The following is a 15,434-nucleotide window of genomic DNA, read 5'->3' as shown; positions in this document are numbered from 1 at the left end:
TTTTGCGGCTTCCGGTTTCATTTCCAAAATAAATGTCTAGAGCTTGTTTTAGAATGGTATTCAATAACAACGTTATACCAGTAGATGGCGTAGTATAGGCTTCGGCCTTCAGCAAATGACTTATGTGAGAATGATACTATAAAGACACAGAAGAGCCTTGTCTAGAATAACTGCCTGAGCTGCAAAATAGAAAGTAAATAAAATGTAAATGTAAATGTAGGCTTATTCCATTATCTAAATATGCCATGCTGTTGTGTGTTATTTAATGGCCATATAATTGCATAAATTATTTTTATAGCCGCTTGGGGCTGCTGTGGTGATCATGTAACCTAATGAATCACACTTTCTCCAGTATTTGGGAGCACGGACTGTAGGCCTTATATTAGGCATTTTGACTGTTGTATTTGCGAATTCCACTGTATGTAGGCTTGTTATAGCCATTTGAGTTGCACAACCCCATCACGCAAAGGCTATATCCATATCAATAAATCAGACAAAACAAAATATGGATTAGGTCTTGGCTATAACCTGTCCTGAGGAAATAGCCAAGGGGTCCCAAATGGGCAAGACTTTCTATAGCCTATTCTTATTACCAGATCTGTTTTCCCTATCAGCCACTGCATGTGCTTCTTCAACTAATTTGTTGAAAATGTATTTAATGGCTATATTTAGAGGCCTGTGAGCTAGGGTCTCTTTTTAAGGGGAGGCCTATAATAAAAACAGATATAAAACTCAAATAGAGTTTTAAAATTATTCCGCAAGACACCAGTACTCAAAATGATAGCCTAAATTACAATGCCTACAAGTTGAAGGCCTGTTTTTTGGGGGGATAGGTCTAAATGAAACATTGAATTATTAAAGTGATAGGCTAAATAACTTTGGAGAATTTAGATAATTTTGAATACACACATGGATTTCAATAAACAAATGGATAAGACTCTTCTATTCTCTTTGATTTAGTTCCTATTGCAACTCAGACAAATGACAGAATGGATGACATACTGACTGACTGAACTGAATGAAGGATGAATTAAATGTTCAAATATGTTGGAATGATGAGTTGCATGCATCATGCATGCTCTGCACTTTATTTGGCTAGTAGGCAAATAGGTCTACATTAGGGTATAATGACTCTATGGCTGCATGCCTCCAGAAGGGCATCTTCTGAGGCTGAGGGGTGCTTTTCGGAAGGCGCATGGTGCTGTGGTGCTGCATGGAGATCACAAGCTCTTCAACTGGGCAGCAGTGTCGCAATGGAGGGAATAGCCTATACAGAAACTATTTAAGACCACTGCAACAGAGTTATTGTAAAGTGTGGGAATACGCTTATGCAAGACTTAGCCTACATTTAACCTCTCCCTTGTTCATTTCAAAGTCCATATGTTCATGATCTGATTCATATAAATCATGTCAAATTATTTTAAATGTATATTAACCCCTCCTACAGAATATGATTTGGCAAGATTTTGAGTGATGAAATAAATACGAGTGGCAAAGACTCCAGTGGTCATGCATGATTCATAGATTCACCAAACATCTATTATTATTCCTTGTTTCATTATTCCTGGTATATACTACATATGATTGCAGACAGAGCCCAGAGCATGGGATGGTGCAATATTGAATTAGTCATATTTTGATAAGGTGCATGCACGGGGATGTCCACGTCACCCAGAGATATGCCCATGCTGTAGAGATACACCTAGCGGACTGAAACTTCACTGTTGTAGGCATAATACAGCTAGAGCTATCTAGACTTGCGCTGGGAAACAAATCCATTACATTAACTACCTAAATTGGAAGTAAATTCAACTGAGGAGTAATAGAGAATGGAGACTTTTAACTTGAAAACGTGCAGGATACCTCTTTCCGGTTTCCGATTTTTTAATACTGTGTTATGCTTGTTCGCGTAGAACTCCTTACAGGCGTTTGTGTATGTTTTTTTTGTTGGTGAGATGAAACTGCCAAAACTCTGAAAGGTATTATTGTACATCAGAATTGCAACATAAGATTTGTTCAAGCCTAAAATGTTAGTCCGTAATCGTAACATGGTGTTTGTATGTTCACAGATGAAATTTCACATTTGTGTTTCATGTTTCACGCATGCCTTTTCTTACGATCCTTACAATTTACGTATATGGATTTTCTTATGATCCTAACGATACGTACGTTCAACCTTTTGGCAGCTATCTGGCTCCATAATTATACAACGTTTCTGAAATCAACCTGGATAAAGTGGCATTTTGCTTCTTGAATCACTAGGTCTGTCTCAACTCCTCAAAAAGAGAGCTACAAAAATCTGAGTAGCATTTGGTGAAAATTGCTTTGGGACAGTGCTTTTTCGGTCATTATCTGCTTGTTTAAAACCAAGCAGATAATGCCAGAGCAAGAAAGGAAAATATAATTATTGCTTTTGTGTTGGGGTCATTATAGAGCCACCTCTCAAGTAGCTCTTCTCATCTCTCCTCTATAATGTGTTAACAGAACTAGATATGGCCTTTACTTTGCTAGCAGTGTCAAATACCTTTAGTCTACCATTTATGGCAGTGTTGTCTGGGAATAGCTTCCTTCCTATGCCCCTCTATTATCATACGTCCTTGTTTCCTGTGGCAGGGGAGAACAAATAGTATGAGGAAGATCTATCTAATTATTTCAACTGTTGTACTGAACTCTCACAATTGCTGCTGGATTGGCCCCTCCATACCTTCTGTGTGTAATGATCCAGTACATCAGCCTAGCTGGTCTGAGCTTTGAGCAGTATATGTCTCTTTCCTCTATAGCTTGGCTGCAAGTGAGACACTGACTCACTAGGCCTCTCCCTACAGTCCACAGGCCTGCTTCATCCCTATGCTACCCATATGAGAAAATATTAGTTTACTATAGAATACTACATAGAATTCTATAGTAAACTGTAGAATAATATACTACACACTAGTATCCCTCAATCATGTGTAGTACTTACTATAGAATGTTATAGTATACTGTAAAATACTATAGTAAATACTACAGTATTATCCGCAAAATAAACACTGTAGTAAATACTACAGTAATGTCTGCAAAAACACTACACTTTGTTAACTATAATAAATACTAAAGTATTCCATTTGCATACACCCTGCTAATTCCCCTCCCCCATATCACAATTTGTGCCAGCCATAAGTGAGAAACCTACATGCCAAGTATAAACCATATATTGTATTCCCTACAGGTTATAGAAGACAGCAGAAGCTCTGAGCTAACCGTTCAGACCCCCAGTCCTATATACAGGTTATGGAAAATGTGCCCTATTAGTATTTATCCAGTAGGTTTCCTGAAGGACAAAGCCTCCACTTCTATGTCAAAGATAATAAAACAAGAACACTAAAGTAAATACTACAGTCATGTCTGCAAAAACATTACAGTAAATACTACAGTATACTAGTCTGCAAAAACACTACAGTAAATACTACAGTATACTACAATATGCAAAAACACTACATTAATTACTAAAGTATATACTAGTTTTCTTTTACCACAGTATGTATACTATAGTTAACTGTAAATACTACAGTATACTACAGTAAAAGTCCACAAAAACACTATAGTTAATTATATTGTATTTATACTATTGTATTTTTTCATGTGGGTAAACACTTCTGTTCTAATGCAGTCCTAAATGATGCAGCAGCAGTTTTCACTACAGGAAATGAGGCCATCAGTGAGATCCTTTGGTGTCTCAATCACAGGTATTATCTCTGTTTTCCTGAGTGCTGGAATCTGGGTCTGAATAGTGACACCTATATAACAGTCATGATAGCCCAAAGGGACGATGAGTTGTTGATATTAATGAAGTCAGTTGTTTGTGTCTAATGTGTAGCGTGTGTGTGTGTTGTCAACACTCACTTGAGGTAAGGCAGAGACATACCAGAAAGACAGATGCTGCCTTGTTCTCTATAGATATTTACTGTATGAGGAAGCTGGAGGTGGCAAGCCTACTGTGTTATGTGGGGATGCATCTTTGAGATTAGAGAGGCCATGACAGGGTCTGTGTGTTCTGCACTACTGTATAAAGAGCTGCTCTGTTCAGGGCCTCTCGCCACAGGCTCTAAGTGCTGAGGCATCGCCAGCATGTGATCCACCCAGCCAACTGGCCCCATACATTGCAGAGAAGAGAGAGCACAAACAGCCTCCATCAATCTCCCTCCCTCTCTAACCAGAGAGCTAGAGTCACTTCTCTTCCTGTTTCTTCAGGAAGTGCAGGTGTTCACTTGGGATTGTTGATATGTTTTTTGAATGTGTCATATTCGGGGCACTCTCCGCATTTGACCTGTTCCTATTTGTCCTCCTAATCAATTGGCTCTAACCATATGGACTAGAGTTCCTGCCTCCTTTTAGACCAGGGGTATGCAACCGGATTTTGCTCCAATAAGGCACCACACCTGACCAACTAAACTGATTGATCAGTTCAGTGATTGCCTAAACTCAACACACCTGGTCTTCCAGGTCAGTTAAATCCAAAACATGAAGAGCCTGCAGCACTCCAGGACCAGGGTTGCCCACCCATTTTAGACCATGCAGATAAGTGTATATTTGGAAGGCCGTCAGCAGACGATCTTGTAAATCAAGGGTGTCAAACTCATTCCATGGAGGGCCTAGTGTCTGCTGGTTTATATTTTTTCCTTTCAATTAAGACCTAGACAACTAGGTGAGGGGAGTCCCTTACTAATCAGTGACTTTAATTAATCAATCAAGTCCAAGGGAGGAGTGAAAACCCGCAGCCCTCTGTGGATTGAGTTTGACACGTGTTGTAGATCGTCCACCATCTTAGCTCCTCACAGCCTGTCTCTGAGAGAGCCTGTTCTATCCAGACTCCATCCAGGCTGCCCAAGGTGTGCCTCAACCTCCAGGGGACTGAGATACAGTATTTTTATCCAGCATCTAGGTCACCTCCACATGGGACAGTCATGCAGTGGAGTCCACGTTCAACAAGGCTCTGCTTTATACTACTTTCCTATAAGAAAGACACTGTCCCCGTTTCCACTAAAAACAAATTCAGAAACCATGAACACAGTGTAGCAAAACAAGATGGTGTCCCTTATTCATGTTTAATATCCCCAAACAAGTCAGAAAAACCTCAGTACAACGTAGGCTTGAACATGTTTATTATAAGAAATTAAGGGCTACTCGTCATCAGTTTATGAGACACTTTCTTTTTATTTCACCCATTCAACGTAGTGGTCTGTCTGGAGGTTTTTATCAACAGGAGGCCCTGACTTGGTCAGAGGGCTAAGGGAAGTGGGGCTAACAGTTAGCAAAGACACAGTGCGAGCAGGGAGGGGGATATAGGAAGGGAGGGAGGGTTATACAGTACAGTGTACATGAGGCAGATAACCCTGCTTCAGCCTGCTAAAAAGACAAAGCTCTGTCGGCTGGGTTTACACAAGCTTGGCTCTTCTTCCAAGGTGTTCACCGGGCCTGGCTCTCCGACTCTTCCTCATCGTCTTCATACATCTCTCCCTCCTCCTCGGTGGTGGCGTCCTGGTACTGCTGGTACTCTGACACCAGGTCGTTCATGTTACTCTCTGCCTCAGTGAACTCCATTTCGTCCATGCCCTCTCCGGTGTACCAGTGCAGGAAGGCCTTGCGGCGGAACATGGCGGTGAACTGCTCGGAGATGCGCTTGAACAGCTCCTGGATGGCCGTGTTGTTCCCAATGAAAGTGGCGGACATCTTGAGACCGCGGGGCGGGATGTTACAGACGGCCACTTTGACGTTGTTGGGGATCCATTCGACGAAGTAGCTGCTGTTCTTACTCTGGATGGCCAACATCTGTTCGTCCACCTCCTTCATGGACATCTGACCACGGAACACCATGGCCACGGTCAGGTAGCGTCCGTGACGCGGGTCGCAAGCGGCCATCATGTTCTTGGCGTCAAACAACTGCTGGGTGAGCTCGGGCACGGACAGTGCGTTGTAGCACGCACTGCCACGCGCCGTGAGGGGGGCGAAGCCAGGCATGAAGAAGTGCAGGCGGGGGAAGGGCACCATGTTGACAGCCAGTTTGCGGAGGTCAGCATTGAGCTGGCCGGGGAAGCGGAAGGAGGTAGTAACACCGCTCATGGTGGCCGACACCAGGTGGTTGAGGTCTCCGTAGGTGGGTGTGGGGAGCTTGAGCGTGCGGAAGCAGATGTCGTAAAGAGCCTCGTTGTCAATGCAGTAGGTTTCGTCTGTGTTCTCCAGCAGCTGATGGATGGACAGGGTGGCGTTGTAGGGCTCCACCACTGTGTCTGATACTTTAGGGGAGGGCACCACGCTGAAGGTGTTCATGATGCGGTCAGGGTACTCTTCCCGGATCTTGCTGATGAGCAGGGTCCCCATGCCGGAGCCTGTGCCCCCTCCCAGGGAGTGGGTGAGCTGGAAGCCCTGGAGACAGTCACAGTTCTCACATTCCTTCCTGACTACGTCCAGTACTGAGTCCACCAGCTCTGCCCCTTCTGTGTAGTGGCCCTTAGCCCAGTTGTTACCAGCTCCACTCTGACCTATAGAGCAACACAACACACTTCAAGATAGCACTTCAGCAGTTATCAACAGTGCATTTGTACAGGATCTACACATTTACATAATGTTTGAATGACATTTGGGAGCATTTACCGTAAGTAAACGCAAATGTCTTTAATGGAAATATTACATCAGACTATTTATGTTGTTAGTGATAATGATGGAAGAGACTGTAAATGGCAGATTGACTGTTACTGCCAACCATCCTCTTAATGCAATCACTGAGCACGGTGGCCATATTTAACCCATGTTGGATAGACAGACACTGACCGAAGATGAAGTTGTCTGGTCTGAAGAGTTGTCCGTAGGTCCCAGAGCGAACACTGTCCATAGTTCCTGGTTCCAGGTCTACTAGGATAGCTCTGGGGACATACTTAGAGGCTGGGAGAGACAGCAGATGTTGTTACCTGCAATGCCCTAATAAATACTACTGTATATCACAGTCAAGTTCAGTACAATAGGATTCAAGTGGATATTTTCAAGTCTAGATAAACACCAAAGAGTGAGAGAGTGAAACAGGCCATTACAAGTATTGAGCAACAGAGCTTGCAGTGTTGTGTTGTTTTTGAGCTTGTGTAGATGTGTATTTAGTATGAGTTACAGTATCAGACTCACATGAGGCCTCATTGTAGTAGACACTGATCCTCTCCAGCTGCAGTGGGGAGTCGCCCTCATAGTTCCCTGTAGGGCTGATGCCGTGTTCATCACTGATCACCTCCCAGAACTGTACAATACACAGACACAAACATTAGCAGTAACACCTTTTTATACAAGCACAGTGGATGTAAACTTCTCAGCAGATTGATAGTCGGGACCATATTGAACTATCACTGGGGTACTTGGAGGTGAAATTAGTGGGGGGCTCTAGTAAAAACAGTTAGGAGTGTGGGCCAATGTAAGTTGGGATAGTGGGTGTCTAGGCTTTGTCTGCCATCCGTCCTGGGTTCTGCTCCATTGATCCATGACCTCATTTAAGCCAACGGTTAGTCCAGCTCTGTCCCCACCCTCCCCCAGGGCTTCAGGGCGCTAGACTCATACTGAGGTAGAGGCCCTCTCAGAGGGGCCAGACTCCATCTGGAGAGGCTCTCTCTGCTACAACACACACACACACACATATCTATATCTATATGCCTGCACACACGCACACGTACAGGAAGTGTGTTGCTAGGTAAAAAGACAAAAGAGGACACTACCAAATGAAGTCCCCTTGATCACTTCAAATGTGTATACTGTCACTGAGTGTATCGGCCAGTGTGTGTGTGTATCAGACACAGAGCGAGAGAGCGAGAGAAACAGAGAGAGAGCCCTATGAAAGTCTAAAATAGAACACAGACAGACCCCTGCAGGCCCACACACAGACACAGTCATCACTATCAAGGGCAAACACAGGACATGCACTGGAAGGAGGATGCCAAATGGACATATCAGATCACAGATTAGATATTGTCAATTTTACTGTGCTAATCTCAGATATTGTTCTCATTACTATGCAAGAGAATGTCCTTATCTGCACAGTGCTGTTCTAATTTAAGCAAAAAACACCATCTGGGCATTCACTAAAAGACACAAAGACACAAAAAATATACTGTAAAAAAAAGCCCCATATTGGTGTCAGTTTGTTAATCCCATATCTGTGTCACAGCCAGCCAGATGGAGTGGCATTAATCCCATATGGTGTCAGTGACCTTTCCTCCATCCCTCTGTCCAGACTGCTGTGACCAAGGGCACCACACCCAGTATGAAGACCATCTTTGGTCTGAGCTCCGAACAATGGTGTCCCCCTTCCTCTCCCCAGGTGCTGTACTCCCTTCCTTTCCCTCCCTCCCTCCCTCCCTCCCTCCCTTCCTTCCTTTCTATCCTCTACAGAAGATGCTCCTTAGTTCTCTAATTATCTATCCTGTCCCAAACAGATGTCCCCTGCCATCTAAATCAGTAATTAGGAGTTCCTCTTGTTCTTTAATTATGGCTCTGTAACCCAATCTGGCAATATCTCTTCTAGGGGACAAACAAAGAAACAGGAAATAAATAAGAAAGGGAGAGACTGTAAGAGAATAAAAGGTAAACCGCTAGACAGCGTTAGAAAAATAGAGAGTTAGATGCCTAAAGAGTTTGTAGGGAATTTTTGCTGTCTCATTCTCAGTTACTGTAGCTACACTGGCAAAAGTGTAGATTTCTTCTGTTTTCATCTGACTTCATCCTGAATTGCATTAGCAATGGTAGATGATAACTCATTGTCACTACAGTCTAGAAGATCACGCTTAAAGTGTGTGTAGTGTGTATGTCCTGATAAAATATATGGGGGGTGGTCTGATAACTGAATGTGGCAGATGTGTGGTGCTAGTAGACAGACTGCCATATCATAGTTGAGCATCAGAATGAGGTCACCATTGCAGTATATCAGATTACAAAAAGTCCCACTCCCAACACATTCTCTTCAAGTATGTTCCAGCTGATGCTGTAGTTGTAGATTTGGTTCTGGGTAATGGTGATTATGATGAGGAGGAGGAGGAGGTTACGTAGCTGTCCGAAATCACTACTGAGGCTCAGAAAAGGCTGCCTTTAATGTTATGAATAATAAATGCTATCATCAGGCTGATGAAACAGTATCATTAGCACCCCTATGGCTTTCACTCAGAAATTATTACCATATATGATCCACCATGCTGAACAAATCCATGATAAATAGTCTCCAGCTCCGCTAGAGGATCATAGATCATAGAGAAAGAATGTAGGCTATCCCCAGATGGTCAAAAGACAACAAAGGAGGGTAAGAACTGTAGACCTGTTTAGTTTTAGATGGACACATACAACATCACCTGATTGGCTGTAAGTGCAGGTGATGTCATCCAAAACAGAGCAGCAACAAAATAAGAAGCTGTCTACTGTAGGCTAAAACACTACCTCAGTCACACACTGTAAACAAATGCATAACAGCTTTCAGCATTTAGGCAATATCCTTCCCGAAGACTCACTATCTAATAGACCATCAAACCTGACAGCAACCCAAACCACTAGTCAGTGCGATTGTAGGCTATATGCAGTAGTAACTGGGGCGGCAGGTAGCTTAGAGGGGTAAGAGCGTTGTGCCAGTAACCGAAAGGTCGCTGGTTCTAATTCCCGAGCCGACTAGGTGAAAAATCTGTCGATGTGCCCTTGAGCAAGGCACTTAACCCTAATTGCTCCTGTAAGTCGCTCTGGATAAGAGCTAAATGACGTAAATGTAACTTAGGTCCAGTTATCATAATTTGATGCTCCATTAATAAAACTTTGATGAACTGATCCATTCAGTTTGCTGCGAAGTCAAATATGTCATAGGTCTATATCTATATAGGCTATTAACTACCACATCTACTGGAGGCTGGCAGGCTGCTTAGAGAAAGAGAGCTATACTTGTCATTGTGACAGTGGCCTGTAAATTGTGCTCGGGCCCTCAGTGGAGTGTTTGCGCAGCGGGACCAGCCCCAACAGTCCGAGCCTTTGTCTGGCCCCCCTGCAGTCCACCCGAGGGCGTGGTGGTTTTCAACAGTGTCTCACCACGCCTTTCTGTGCATCATACACTCGCAGTTTACAAAAGATGGTGGATCTCTGGCCGTTTACCATTAAAACAAATGGTCACAGTTCCGCGTTGCTTAAGGTGTGGGCTCTCCCATAGGCACCAATGCGATAGCATCTGGGTCAGGTCTGTTTACTCTATTGACTGTGTATGAACCAGAAAAAAAGGAGCGACTGAAATGCCTCGCTTCTTCTCTCGTCTCTGAGTTTAGTTCCATCTACCCGAACTACGCATCTCTTTCGCACTCTGCGACACAGCCGGGGATCCCAAACTATTCAACTAACCTAACGTTACTGAGTAAACCCGCTGCCCCACAACTTCGGTATAACAAAAAATATACGGATGCATTACATGAAAAAAAGATGACAATACAATGCTTTAAAATGGCACAATAGCACTTGCGTAAATATATTATAAATAATCATGATTAAACTAGTCAGCGTTTGCGAAGATTATTTTGTTTATACCTTAGCTCCGATCTGGTTGCCACACTGGCCGGCTTGAAGGTGAACGATTTCTCTCATCCTGTCCTCTGTGTGTTATGTTCGTCTTCTTGCGGATGTGGGCGAGTTGGAGAGAGCGCTGGTCCCAGTCGCACACGGAAGCAAAGGGATTGGTATGTGCTGAGTGGAGGTTTTATCTTGCGCAGGTCTACTGTGTGGCGAAACCGGTACTATGTTCCACCAATTGCAGACGTCATCTATGTCCTGGAGAGAGACGGTCGCTGACCAATGGCAGAAACCTGCCGCACAGCATTCCAGTGTGAGTCAGGGAAAAACTAACGGGACGTGGCTGACGTGCAAACCGATATTTAATTTTCGAATTGGTTAAGGTAAGGATCAGTAATAGATTTAGGCTAGTCGGGGCTGTCAAAGTGATGCTGGTCAACACACACATACACAACACACCACCACGACCACCAACATTTGAAAAATCCCAGAGTCATGGTGGAAGCAACAACACAGTTTAGTTAGATGTCAGGGAGATGAGGGGAGAGAAAAGGATCTTAAACACTGAACAGTGTGACTGATTCTTGCTCTGTGTGAACATAGTCGTGTGGCATGGTGCATTTTTCTATAGACTAGGAGATTACTCACACCTATGTATCCTTAAGGACAGAGATAAACAATTTCTGACAGTAAAATAATATTTCCCCAAAGTCAGTCCCGTAACTGTCATCTCAGAAACATTATGATTCAGTATCAGCAGATTCAGGGAGGAAGAAGAGTGGAGCACAGTGAACATTGATGACCACAACCTTGCTGTGGCCCTTATTAGCATGAACACTGCAATCATTATACAGTGAATAGTCTGGGCCAAGGATGTTTATCTATGCCTCAACTCTCTGCAGTCTCTGCCCGCTGAGATATGTATTGATCGCTGAGTCAGGCAGCAGATGTGGTTAAGTGCTCTGAGGAAGACTCCAGTGGCGCTCCTCATGGACAGATGGTCTGCCTATGAAGCAGGTCCTGTTTGTGTGCGTGCGTGTCTGTGTGTGCACATGTGTGTATGAGACATCTACAGTACATGCATACAGTACATCTCACACTGTAAGTTGCCTCTGATCCAGTAGCTGTGTGTTCTGATTTCCAGAAACACGATAGGATGAGCCATTAGTCTGTTTGGACGTCTGGGCCTGCTTTGTCTTCTCATCATACAGAGCCTGTGGAGAGGATGACAAGCCAACACCTGTGAAACCATTTAGAACAGCTGAGGAACCAGAGCACAAAGACCAGTATGAGCAGCCACCACAACCCCCCCCCCCCCACCAGTGTCTGCCAACCACTGCTGCTTAGCAACTAAATCCACACAATGTGAGCGAGCCTCCGTTGCTAATCAGCCACACAGTGTGGGATAGCTGTTGATTTCTTGTTCGTCTGCTGATACAGCTGAGCTAACTGTTCTTTAGTAGAAGGGCGTTCACCTGTTAGAACATCAATAAACCATAGTGTCACTCTAAAGATGACGCTAACACCAATGATTACGTTATTGACCACACTGCCATAGACAAGGGAGTGGAAAGCTAGATCAGAGGGATTCTGTATGGAATCCTACTGGGTACTTTAATTAGACATTGTGGATAGTAGTCCTACTCTCACTGCTCTGGGTTACTGGTAGTCTGCTATGACTCTGTTGAGGATTTAATGAGAGTTGATTCATGGATTATGTCACTGTTCTTTAATCCCAAAAATCTCCACATCCTGTGGGTCTCCAAGACCATGCACTGCCAATTCTGGGGACAGTGAGAAAAACTGAGGCTAAATGTTTTGCCAACACTGGTCAAGAGTTGCTTGTCCGCCCCTCCCATGTCTCAAAGCCAATATGGCCATCTAGTGGTCAGAAATTGCCAGAGCCACTCTAACGTTTTCATTTACATTTTAGTCATTTAGCAGACGCTCTGAGTGCATACATTTTTCATACTGGCCCCCCCGTGGTAATCGAACCCACAACCCTGGCGTTGCAAGCACCATGCTCTACCAACTGAACTACAGGAGGCCTAACATGTTTGATATAAAGGGCCCCAATAGTGGCACAATGCCACAGAGTGTGGTGAAGCTGATGAAATTGATGCTACTGTCATATAACACTTCTGTCAAAATGATTAAATCATGCATCTCATAACTTATCTATCCTTCTCTGACTCTGCATCATGCCAGTAAGGTTAGAGAGGAGGATTGCCATGATGAGTCACACAGCACCAGTTCACGTGGAGAAGATGGCTGCCGTTTTACAGCCCTCTAACCAATTGTACTATTACAGTGGGGGGGGAAAGTATTTAGTCAGCCACCAATTGTGCAAGTTCTCCCACTTAAAAAGATGAGAGAGGCCTGTAATTTTCATCATAGGTACACGTCAACTATGACAGACAAATTCAGATTTTTCTTTCTAGAAAATCACATTGTAGGATTTTTTATGAATTTATTTGCAAATTATGGTGGAAAATAAGCATTTGGTCACCTACAAACAAGCAAGATTTCTGGCTCTCACAGACCTGTAACTTCTTCTTTAAGAGGCTCCTCTGTTCTCCACTCGTTACCTGTATTAATGCCACCTGTTTGAACTTGTTATCAGTATAAAAGACACCTGTCCACAACCTCAAACAGTCACACTCCAAACTCCACTATGGCCAAGACCAAAGAGCTGTCAAAGGACACCAGAAACAAAATTGTAGACCTGCACCAGGCTGGGAAGACTGAATCTGCAATAGGTAAGCAGCTTGGTTTGAAGAAATCAACTGTGGGAGCAATTATTAGGAAATGGAAGACATACAAGACCACTGATAATCTCCCTCGATCTGGGGCTCCACGCAATATCTCACCCCGTGGGGTCAAAATAATCACAAGAACGGTGAGCAAAAATCCCAGAACCACACGGGGGGACCTAGTGAATGACCTGCAGAGAGCTGGGACCAAAGTAACAAAGTCTACCATCAGTAACACACTACGCCGCCAGGGACTCAAATCCTGCAGTGCAAGACATGTCCCCCTGCTTAAGCCAGTACATGTCCAGGCCCATCTGAAGTTTGCTAGAGTGCATTTGGATGATCCAGAAGAGGATTGGGAGAATGTCATATGGTCAGATGAAACCAAAATATAACTTTTTGGTAAAAACTCAACTCGTCGTGTTTGGAGGACAAAGAATGCTGAGTTGCATCCAAAGAACACCATACCTACTGTGAAGCATGGGGGTGGAAACATCATGCTTTGGGGCTGTTTTTCTGCAAAGGGACCAGGACGATTGATCCGTGTAAAGGAAAGAATGAATGGGGCCATGTATCGGAGATTTTGAGTGAAAACCTCCTTCCATCAGCAAGGGCATTGAAGATGAAACGTGGCTGGGTCTTTCAGCATGGCAATGATCCCAAACACACTGCCCGGGCAACGAAGGAGTGGCTTCGTAAGAAGCATTTCAAGGTCCTGGAGTGGCCTAGCCAGTCTCCAGATCTCAACCCCATAGAAAATCTTTGGAGGGAGTTGAAAGTCTGTGTTGCCCAGCGACAGCCCCAAAACATCACTGCTCTAGAGGAGATCTGCATGGAGGAATGGGCCAAAATACCAGCAACAGTGTGTGAAAACCTTGTGAAGACTTACAGAAAATGTTTGACCTGTGTCATTGCTAACAAAGGGTATATAACAAAGTATTGAGAAACTTTTGTTATTGATCAAATACTTATTTTCCACCATCATTTGCAAATAAATTCATTAAAAATCCTACAATGTGATTTTCTGGATTTTTTTTCTCATTTTGTCTGTCATAGTTGACGTGTACCTATGATGAAAATTACAGGCCTCTCTCATCTTTTTAAGTGGATGAACTTGCACAATTGGTGGCGGACTAAATACTTTTTCCCCCCACTGTACATGATGTAAAGTGTACAGAATGAATGAATACAACCATTCATGATCATGTGATAAAGCACTAAGGAAATTATACTATGATTAAGTAAGTCTTTTAAGTGGGAGAACTTGCACAATTGGTGGCTGACTAAATACTTTTTTCCCCCACTGTATGTGTGTTTTTCTGCGTTATTTGTAATTTATTTTGTACATAATGTTTCTGCCATCGTCTCTTATAACCAAAAAGAGCTTCTGGATATCAGGACATCGATTACTCACCTCGTATTGGACGAAGATTTTTTCTTCAACGAGGCGGCCGCGAAGGATATCCTACAGACACCCGAGAAGGCCCAAATCCCCGTCATTCGTATGAGGAAGAGACAGAGATATCGTGGACGTAGGTCGGGGTGCCTTGTAAGGATCCAACGGCGAGCGAGTAAACTGCCTCTCCCATCAATCCTATTAGCCAATCTTCAATCATTTGAGAATAAATGGGATGACCTAAGATTACGGTTATCCTACCAACGGGACATTAAAAACTGTAATATCTTATGTTTCACCGAGTCGTGGCTGAACGACGACATGGACAACATACAGCTATCGGGCTATACGCTACATCGGCAGGATAGAACAGCTGACTCCGGTAAGACAAGGGGTGGCGGTCTGTGTATATTTGTAAACAACAGCTGGTGCACAAAATCAAATACTAAGGAAGTCTCGAGGTTTTGCTCGCCTGAGATAGAGTATCTTATGATAAGCTGTAGACCACACTATTTACCAAGAGAGTTTTCATCTATATTTTTCATAGCTGTACCACCACAAACCAATGCTGGCATTAAGATTGCACTGAATGAGCTGTATAAGGCCATAAGTCAACAGGAAAACGCTCATCCAAAGGCAGCGCTCCTAGTGGCAGGGGACTTTAATGCAGGGAAACTTAAATCTGTTCTACCTCATTTCTACCAGCATGTTAAATGTGCAACCAGAGGGAAAAAAACTCTACACCA

The 15,434-nt window shown here is 43.6% G+C and overlaps 1 protein-coding gene across 1 annotated transcript; it reads right to left on the bottom strand.

The window, feature by feature from the left end:
* Positions 1-5,124: 5,124 nt before the first annotated feature.
* Positions 5,125-10,649, bottom strand: LOC121548249 (tubulin beta-3 chain). The gene is made up of 4 exons (XM_041859664.1): positions 10,558-10,649; positions 7,153-7,261; positions 6,808-6,918; positions 5,125-6,518 (listed from the first exon to the last, which is right to left on the bottom strand). The coding sequence occupies exons 1-4, from the start codon at positions 10,612-10,614 to the stop codon at positions 5,446-5,448; spliced, it is 1,350 nt and encodes a 449-aa protein (XP_041715598.1). The 5' UTR covers positions 10,615-10,649; the 3' UTR covers positions 5,125-5,445.
* Between the last annotated feature and the right edge of the window lie 4,785 nt (positions 10,650-15,434).

This window comes from Coregonus clupeaformis, unplaced genomic scaffold, assembly GCF_020615455.1.
Source record: "Coregonus clupeaformis isolate EN_2021a unplaced genomic scaffold, ASM2061545v1 scaf0302, whole genome shotgun sequence".
Taxonomy (NCBI): domain Eukaryota; kingdom Metazoa; phylum Chordata; class Actinopteri; order Salmoniformes; family Salmonidae; genus Coregonus; species Coregonus clupeaformis.
This window is presented reverse-complemented; position numbering and strand designations above follow the sequence as displayed.